A 9,838-nucleotide genomic window follows, 5' to 3' on the forward strand; every position below is an offset into this window, starting at 1 on the left:
TTCATTCCAACCAAATTTCTGTGCCTTCCTGAGGACTTGAAAGAAAGGATAACTCCGGTGAGCAGATCGAGAAATGAATCGGGATAAAGCAGCGATCCTCCCGGTCAATTTCTGTACTTCTCGAGCAGATTGAGGAGAAGGCATATCGATCACAGCTTTTATTTTTTCTGGGTTGACTTCATTCCTCGGTCCGTGACCATGAAACCCAAAAATTTTCCACTCTTGACCCCGAACACACACTTGGCCGGGTTGAGCTTTATTTCATATTTCTTCAATGTGGCAAAGGTTTCTGCCAAGTCACCGATAAAACAAGACATTTCTCTAGTTTTGATCAAGATATCGTCGACATATACTTCAATATTCCTGCCTATCTGCTTCTGGAAGACTTGATTCATTAAGCGCTGGTATGTGGCTCCAGCGTTTTTTAATCCAAACGGCATGACCACATAGCAAAAGGTGCCTCCAGAAGTGATGAAGCTGGCCTTATCTTGATCTCTTCGGGCCATAGGGATTTGGTGATATCCCTGATATGCGTCCATGAAACTTAACAACTCGAAGCCAGAAGTCGAATCCACCAATTGATCAATCCTAGGAAGTGGGTAACAATCTTTCGGGCAAGCTTTGTTCAAATCCCAGAAGTCCACACACATCCTCCACTTCCCTGTGGCTTTGGGAACAAGGACCACATTAGAGAGCCATGTGGGAAATTGGACCTCCCTGATGTGGCCGGCCTTCAGCATTTCCTTCACCTGCTCTTCAATGATTTTATCTTTTTCGGGCCCAAAATGGCTTTTCTTCTGTTTCACAGGTCGAGATCCAGGAATGATGTTTAACTTATGCTCGGCTACTTTGGGTGATATTCCCATAAGTTTCTGTTGAGACCATGCAAAAACAGAGATATTAGCTTTTAAACAGGTTAGGAGTTTTACCCGGGTGGATGCTTCAAGGTCTCGGGCCACCCGGATGCTTTTCCACAGTTCTACTTCAACAACCTCCTGCTCATCTTCCGCAACAAAATGTACTTCCTTCTCCTCTACCTCTCTTGCTACTGGAACCATCTTCTTCCCTTTGTCCTCCATTCTCGCCTTCTTCTGGTCTACTCGGACTGTTTCACCATAGCATTTCCGGGAGGAGGGTTGATCTCCCTTAACCTCACCAACATGTCCTCATACAGGGAATTTGATTTTCTGGTGATAAGTGGAGGCCACGGCTCTCATCTCATTCATGGCCGGCCTTCCCAATATGATATTATACGAGGATGGGGCGTCCACCACTGTAAAAACAGCCATTACTGTCTTCCTCAGGTCTCATGTGCCCAGGATCAGAGGTAGAGTGATCTCTCCTTCAGGATATACAGCGTGGCCTGCAAAGCCGAACAGGGCAGTCTCAACTGCCTCCAACTGGTATTTATGTAAATCCATTTGGACCAGGGCTTCTTTGAAAATGACATTGACAGAACTCCCGTTGTCCACAAAAACTCTCAACACATCATAATTAGCGACCCGGGCCTGAATGACCAGAGCATCATTGTGAGGTAGGCTGACTCCTCTGAGGTCTTCTGGGCCAAAACTAATAATCGGCTCATTCTGCTTCTTCCCATCAACTTCTAAACACACTCTTCTACCCCTTGCTTTTCTGGCCCGGTTAGAATCACCATCACTAGATCCTCCCGAAATCATTTTGATTACTCCTCGGCTGAGGGGAAGGTCCTTCCTTTCTATTTGTCTGCCCATTTCTTCCCGAGAACTTCCTTCTGCTCTCCTGCTTCCCCTTGGGATGTCGACCGATCTTTTGGGAGTGTTCGATCTAGGTCGTTGTGATATCCAAGGCGGTGACCTGGGCTCATTCCGGGAAGGGTGGGATTCCGGCTCAAGATGCTTTTTAAACCCTTTCCTTAGGGTTCGGCATTCGTTCGTATTGTGAGAGCATTCTTATGGAGAGTACAATATCCGATCTTCTCTGATCGGACCGGCCGGACTGTGAGATTAGGAAGTGGGGCCACGTCCGAGCTGCATTCTTGAATCTCCCTACCTCGGGCATTTCTCAGGGGAACGTGAGAAGGTTGCCCGGAACCATTCCTCTTGTTACTTCTTTCCTCAGGCCTGACAACCCGGTCTCCTCTTGCTCTCTTTAATGCTTCTCTCTTCTGATGCTGGGCCTCTTCCATATTGATGTACTTCTCTGCCCGGGACAAAAGATCTTCGAAATCCCCGGGCAGTTTTTTGGTGAGGGAGTGGAAGAAATCTTCTTCTAGCAATCCTTGCATAAAAGCAGTAGTTTTTGTCTCGGGCGCGCAAGCAGGCACGTCTAAAGCCACTCGGTTGAATCTTTTGATATAAGCTCTGAGAGTTCTGTCCGGGCGCTGCTTTACCTCAAATAGACTGAAGGCAGTCTTTTTATATTCCTTGCTACTGCTAAACTGATGTAAGAACACTTTCTGAAAATCTTCGAAAGAACGAATACTCTGAGGAGCTAAACCCTCGAACCATCTCTGAGCCGAGTCGACCAGGGTGGTTAGAAACACTTTGCATTTAATTTGGTCCCCATAACAATGCAACATGGCCATGTTTTCGAAACGAGCGAGGTGCTCTTCGGGATCAGAACTCCCATCGTAGTCCTTGATTTTGGCTGACTTGAAATGCCCGGATAATGGTTCCCGAACAATGATGTCAGAAAATGGGCAACCCTTTACAACTGGAGCACGGCCAACCTGCCCTTCTAACACTTTTACTTTCTTCCTCAACTCCTCCAATTCTTCAGCAACAGTGGGGGGACTTAGAACCCGCGCTTGATTCCCTTTCCTCTTCCCTTCTCTCTCCCTCTTGCAGCTGCTCACGTTGTTGCTCGGGATGACTGGCATGGTGAGTGGTGGCCTTCTTTGTCGTGGCCATCTTAACAGCATCAGTTATAATCTTGTTTAACTCCTCGGGAGTTAAATGAATGGTGGGCTGAGGACCATTAGGGGGAGGGCCACCCGCACCCGAAAGACGAGTACTGTTCTCCTCCTGGACTTGAGAAGTGTCTTGGTTTGCTCTTCTAGTAGGGGCCATATCAACGTCTTAGAACTCAATTTCCCACAGACGGCGCCAATGATGCAACCCGGGCGAAATGGACGAGTCGGGTCGGGAACTCTGCCGAGTTTACTATCAAAATGTTGAAGGAAATATGAGCTAGACGCCTGGCTTGAATCTCGCAACTTCTTGATCCGATTTATGAGATCTGTGAACAGAAAAGTAACCACATGAATGGGCGTCGGAGGAGTATCCGGCGTGACCACTCCGATGCTAAAGTCAGTGGGGTACTCAAGCGATAAAACCAATGTAGCCAAATGATGGCTGTGTGATTGGTGTATATTAAATGAGAGTATTGAATGTGTGAATTAATATCTGAATGAGGAGTAAATGCAAGTAAAGAGCCTGGTATTTATAGTAGAGGATACAATGATGACCTCGTTTTCCGTGCTACCTACTAATTATAGTAGGACGGCTGAGCACACCCTATGTTCTGACATGTCAAATCGCACACTTGTCACATCCAGACTACTTGATTTATCGACCACTTGCATTGGTGTCAGGGATAGGTCGGCTATACACACTGTTTATCGGCGGCATTAAATACTTCACTCATATCGAGGTGACCGAGCAGAATGCCTCTCAGGTTAACTACAGAAGAGCTCGAGTCTTCAATATCTTGGGGGAGTCATGTCCCGGGTGGTTCAATGGCTTCAGATATAAATCCATTTTATCATGCTATTGGCCTGAGAGCATCCCATCCTGGCCCGGGTACTAACCATGGATATGCTCCATGGCCCGGGAAGTCCCGGGGCTTATCCCTGACCCGGGACGTTTCGGGGCATCATCAATATGTAAAAGTTTTAAGTGAATTTATGAAATTCTATTGGCTTTGTGTCACGGTTGTAAGGATTTCCCATCATGTCATGGTCTGTGAGTCCAGTGTATATATATGTAGATGTGTAAAAGTGTCTGCGTGTGTATGTGCTCGTGTATACGTATGGTGCGAGTGTGCTGCTTGTGATCTGGCTGTGTGTGTCAGGTAACTGCATATGTGTGATGTTGCGTGGGTGAGTTGGTGAGGGCTTTTGCGTGCGTGAAATGGACGTGAGCGTGCAGGTCGTGAAGCTTGGGAAGCGGACATGCTCGAAGGAAGGATCGCACTACCGAGGGATGATCGGACAGGGAGCTACGGGTTTGAGTTGCTGCGCACAAGGTGCGCGCACCCCACGCTAATGCATCTTGCCCAAGATCCCGAACATGGCCGATCCTAACAATATTTGGGCCCGAGTCCAACTTTTAAAAAGAGGCCTCTGAATCATAATGTGTGTTCATATTTTTTTTAGTTCCATAGCAATTTTTCAAATTAAATCAATACGTTAAAGATAATACAAAAATCTAAATGAATAAAAATATCAAACATGTGCAAAATGATCACTAAAAAACAACCCGCCTAACAGTTTTAGAGCTAAAAATACTAATCAAGTCTGTATAATCAAGTTGTTCAGTAATTTCTTTCTCAATCGATAACATAGCTAATCCATTCAATCTTTCTTGTGACATGGTTGATCGGAGAAAAGTTTTGATGAGCTTTAACTTTGAGAAACTTCGCTCTGCATTTGCTACTGTGACCGGGACAGTCAACAAGATTTTATAAGCAATATGAGCATTTGGGAAACATCCATCCATTTTCTTCAAGTAATTCACTACATCAATGGCCGATTTTGCTTCTCTTGGTAATGAGCACCGCAAGAATGTCAACTCCGAAAATAGATCATCCCCATTAATATCAGAACAACCCTTATGAGTCAAAGAATTTTCAAGATTTTTGCAAGACCCCAACAAAGTTTCATCGTCTGCACGTTGTAACCTCTCTAGATTGAACAAAAAACCAAATGTTTCTTCATAGTTTTGAAACTGTTCAAATCGAGCTTTCATAGAAGAACGAGCTTGATCGATTGTAAAGAGAAAGTAGTTAATTCGAAAAGATTCTGCAGCTGACTGTATCACTTCTTCACTGTTACTTTCACCAAATTGTTTCTTTCTTCGAATAACACGTTTCTCTCGAAATACAGCTTCAATGCCCATCTCACATGCCATTTCTTTAGCTTCAACCATGGCCTTATCGTAACCATCTTCTCTAAATTCTTCAAGAAATAAAACAATTCCTTGTAAAAGTTTGATAGCAACATCAATATCCATATTTTCAGATTAAAGAAAGTTGCTCACAGTGTTGATAGCATGCAACAACTTGTACCAAATTACCACACCAAGCAAGAATTCAAAATTCTCAAGTTCATATAACGCTAAGGACTCAGCTTCACTCTTCGTTTTGGGATCTTCACTATCATTTGCCAAGTCATACAAAGCATCTCTTATTTGTGCAATTTGCTCCTTTATAGGTTTAACACTCTCAACATGACTTTCCCATCGTGTTTGTGACAATGGCTTAACTGTCAAACCCTTCACGTGATCTTTAAAAATCTCCCACCGCTTGGTAGAAGAGGAGAACAATGTATATATCCGTTGTATTACTCCAAAAAATGACATAGCTTTAGGACAACAATTCGCCATATCACACAAAGCTAAATTGAGACTATGACAACCACAAGGAGTATAAAAAGCTCTGGGATTCATTTCAAGTAACCTTTTTTGTACACCTTTATGCCTACCTTTCATATTAGATCCATTATCATATCCTTGACTTCTAATATCATCAATATCAAGCTCAAGATTGACTAAAGCATTTTTAAGATGCATAAAAAGCCCAAGTCCCGAAGTATCATCAACATCTAAAAATTGCACCCAATATTTTTCTACTTTTGTGAAACTTTTTGAATCATTTAAACATCGTATGACAATGGACATTTGCTCTTTGTGACTGATATCAGGAGTATAATCTAATATGATTGAAAAATATTTTGCTTGTCTTACCTTTGCAAGTATTGTTTTTCTTACCTCGCTTGCCAACATTTGTATCAACTCATTTTGAATTCTGCAACCAAGATATGTAGTATAAGTCTCATGGTCTTTAGTTCGTCAGAGGTGCTCTTTCATTACTGGATCAAACTCTGCAATCATTTCAATCATTTGTAGAAACAAACCATTGTTTTCAACATAAAGTTTTTCACAACTTCCTCGAAATGCTAAGTTATTTTTCGCCAATCGTTGAACAACTGCGATTATCCTCTGTAACACTTGTTTCCAATGCTCTCTTTCTTTATTAATTTGTACTTGTACTACTGCATCAATCACTTTATTTGTCTTCAATCTTCTTTCCAATTCAAGCCAATTCGGCATACACTTCATATGCTCCTTACTCCCTTCATGATTTGCAAGACATCTACTCAAATTATGCCAATCATTGTATCCTTCATTAGCTAACTGACCATATCCAGTATTGGTTACTTGCTTCTTGAATAACTTACAGCAAAAACAAAAAATCTTGTTACAAGAAACTGAATATAATAGCCATCTTCTATTACTTTCCTCCCCGTTTGGCAAAATTATCTTATAATGTGACACATTGAAATGCCTGTTAGCGCTATCTTTAGGAAACACATTTATGACATCTCTATTCGGACCTCTTTCTACTAGAAAATTTCTAACTTTTTGATCAATGTTGTCCCACTTTGCCGGATCATCAGACCAAGTTTCCTGATTCAAGTTCTCATATTGAACAAACTCTTCATCTTTCTCATGATCATTGGATACATCCACATCGACAGACTCAATGACTTTTTTAGTATCAATCTCATTCTCATCCAATTCATTATCTTGTTCTCTGCTAATTGAATTATCAACCGTGTCTTCAACCTCAGCAACTATGTTTTTGTTTGAAACAAAGTACTTGTTGATATCTCCAGCTTGACTTTGAATCATTTCTTCAATCTTTAGCTTTTTTTTTTCTTTTTTGAGACCCAGACATGTACTTAGGAGGCATGATTAACCTAAGAATTCAAAAAAATAAAGAACAAACTGCATCAAGACCAATATGTTAAAGAAAGATAAAGAGAGAAACATCATAAAATTAAACAAACGAATAGATAAATAATATCAATAACAGCAAAAAACTCGGGTCATATTCATTACAGACTCCTACAAACGGATGAGTAATAATGATAAACAAATAATATGGTTCATATGAAACAGAAAAGACCGATTCTGGAACTTATGAATTGGTAGAAGCGAGATCGCATTACCAATGGGAAAGATTCATACCCTTGCCATCATTAAAGGTGCTTCTGTTGACCCCATGGCTGAATATGTTTGGATCAACGATAATACATGCCACTTCACCTAAATAGAACTAACTTGGTGGCAGATGGTTCAAAATCAAATTCCCAAATGTTTTGGTTTAGACACGATCTCATAAATTAATTTTCATCCATTTTGTACAAACAAACCAATTTCAGGGACAATTTGACACAAGGTGAGCAAAACGTGCCACTATACTAATGCAATGCGTTTTTTATCTGAGAAGGCCTCCATTTCAAATTTCTTTTTATCGAAAACCCAACACAACGAGAGGCAAGACTCAATCAGAAATATTTTATGCTCTCCCTTCAGCATCAACTTCTTCTTAATTATTGTAGACATCCTCAACAACCAATTATGTTTACGATAGCTGTGGTTTTCTCAGAACCTACATTAAGAAAATAAACTTAGAAACAGGAAGTTTATTGTCTTCTAGAAAACCTACATGAACAATTACGTAATCACCACTTATCCACCACACAATATCAGAGAAAATTGTTAGTTGTTGCAGTTAGTTATAACACAATATGAAAATTGGAAGGCAGAATCACTTTGGAAGGTTTGAACACGAAGTGTTACTTAGAAGATTTTGAATTTGGTTCACATCTTTTGAAGCACAAATCAGCAACAAACAACAAAGACCCAATTGCTTGACACATCATCACCAAAAAAATTATGTCTAAAAAAATGAATATAAAAAATTTCCAGAAAAATACTTGAACAAAGTGGGTTTACGACCTTTTTTAATGTTCGACAAAGTGGGGTAACGACCTAAAAGCATGATCTTCACCCAAAAATTTCACAGAAAATCCTGACTTAATGAGACGGAGAGTGAATCATACAGTTTTGACTCCAAATTATTACTGTATATAACATTAATACACTTACAAGGGTGAGGCTGGTGCGCAATTGATGCTGGAGACTGGAGTCGAAGATGGAGAAAACCGAAGACGAAGGATGGAAGAGTGGAGCGGTGAAAAGAAATTTTACAGCTTTTATTTGATATTTTATAAATTCTTTAAATTTTAATATTTATAAACTAAAAAAAAAAAACTGTTTTTTTTATATATAATAAAATTTTTTTTTAACATATTTGGGCCTCAAAAAGATATGGGCCTGAATTATTGGACTCTTATGACTCTTAATAAGCACGGCCCTGATCCCGATCGATCGATTTAACGAGTGCAAATCAACCCCACTTTGCGGCATACTGCCTGGTGCATAAATAGGCGGTTAATCGTGCGAGGTTAGCAAGAGCCGAGGTTGCAGAGCGTGACTTGAACTGCAGGCGGTCCAGGAGCCTTAAGCACGGGCGATTCACGCATATGGCTACAGGTGCTGCCCTCGTATATGAGCTAGTAGTGGCTCGAGCTCGATACCAGCCCTCCTCGTACCATCGAGTAGTGCCCCGAATCCTCATGGTGTGATGGATGTGTTCCCGGTATAAAATTTCAGAATGAATTATTTTTTTAAATGAACTATATATCCGTATGTATATATGTGAGGAGAGATATGGGGAATTATTTTAAAAAGGAAAGGGCTATTTAGAAAGAAAGAAAAATTGATGCGTATAGAGATTCTTTAAAAAAAATGGCTGAAACAAATTTTGCATACAGCATGTTTTTGCGATCAGTATGCATTTATTTTTAAGATTATGATGATTTGTGGTGAAGTCATGACTGATTACAGACTTTGGACGTCGATCTTCGGATCATTGTTGCACTGCCAAACCTATTGTCTTTGATCTTGGCCTTCGGATCGGTGTTGCTCTGTCAAACCTGAATCCTTGTATAATATTCCATCGAAATACTATGAATGTTGAAACGTTCACTACTCGTTTTTTTTTTAAATACTAGAAATTTTTTTTCTTTTTCTATCTAATAATTTCGATCGAATGCAATAATACATATATATTTTAAAATAACTTTATACCATTTTAAAAAAACGACCAACTATATTTTAAAATCCAAAAGAAATAATTCAAAACATAAAATCGTCAATTGTTTACCAAACCTAACTTAGCAATATCTCAAAATAAAGCTAACTCTAACATCATCTCAAAAACCACTCAAAAAACATCATAAAAATCTTAAAATCTTTAACGTAAACTTTAAATCTTAAATGCAGAAAAACCAGCGATGGTCTTCAGTTCATGTGCACTTTCAGTCCAGTAAGATTAATCATCAAGTCCCTCATTAACATCAACATCATGCTCAACTGCATCAATCACACATAGTGAGTCTATTGACTCGGCAAACCGTAACCATGATAACAAGTAATACATATACATCCACATGCAACAGTAAAAATACTTTTACTTTCATGAGCATACTTAAACTTAAACATTTCTTCTTTCATCATCAACATTTTCCTTTTTATCATCTACCTTTTTCCTTTTCATCATATACGTATACGTTTTCTTTTTATTGAATTTCGATCGTTAATTGTGACTTTCATTTCAGCTAAAGCTTGATGGATTCATCTACGTGTAACCACAGTATTGGACGGCGGGGACATCAGTGACACTCTCACCTATCAACTGAGCCTTGGCCTTACATATCATCATAGCA

The 9,838-nt window shown here is 40.0% G+C and overlaps 3 protein-coding genes across 3 annotated transcripts; all 3 read right to left on the reverse strand.

Moving 5' to 3' along the window:
• Positions 1-4,276: 4,276 nt before the first annotated feature.
• Positions 4,277-8,242, reverse strand: LOC142549089 (uncharacterized). The gene is made up of 2 exons (XM_075657848.1): positions 8,157-8,242; positions 4,277-6,961 (listed from the first exon to the last, which is right to left on the reverse strand). The coding sequence occupies exon 2, from the start codon at positions 5,211-5,213 to the stop codon at positions 4,449-4,451; it is 765 nt and encodes a 254-aa protein (XP_075513963.1). The 5' UTR covers positions 5,214-6,961; positions 8,157-8,242; the 3' UTR covers positions 4,277-4,448.
• On the reverse strand, positions 5,223-5,879 carry LOC142549989 (uncharacterized). The gene has a single exon (XM_075659234.1). The coding sequence runs from the start codon at positions 5,877-5,879 to the stop codon at positions 5,223-5,225; it is 657 nt and encodes a 218-aa protein (XP_075515349.1).
• Positions 6,051-6,893, reverse strand: LOC142549990 (uncharacterized). The gene has a single exon (XM_075659235.1). The coding sequence runs from the start codon at positions 6,891-6,893 to the stop codon at positions 6,051-6,053; it is 843 nt and encodes a 280-aa protein (XP_075515350.1).
• Positions 8,243-9,838: the final 1,596 nt, after the last annotated feature.

Source organism: Primulina tabacum, chromosome 6 (genome assembly GCF_025594145.1).
Source record: "Primulina tabacum isolate GXHZ01 chromosome 6, ASM2559414v2, whole genome shotgun sequence".
Lineage (NCBI taxonomy): Eukaryota > Viridiplantae > Streptophyta > Magnoliopsida > Lamiales > Gesneriaceae > Primulina > Primulina tabacum.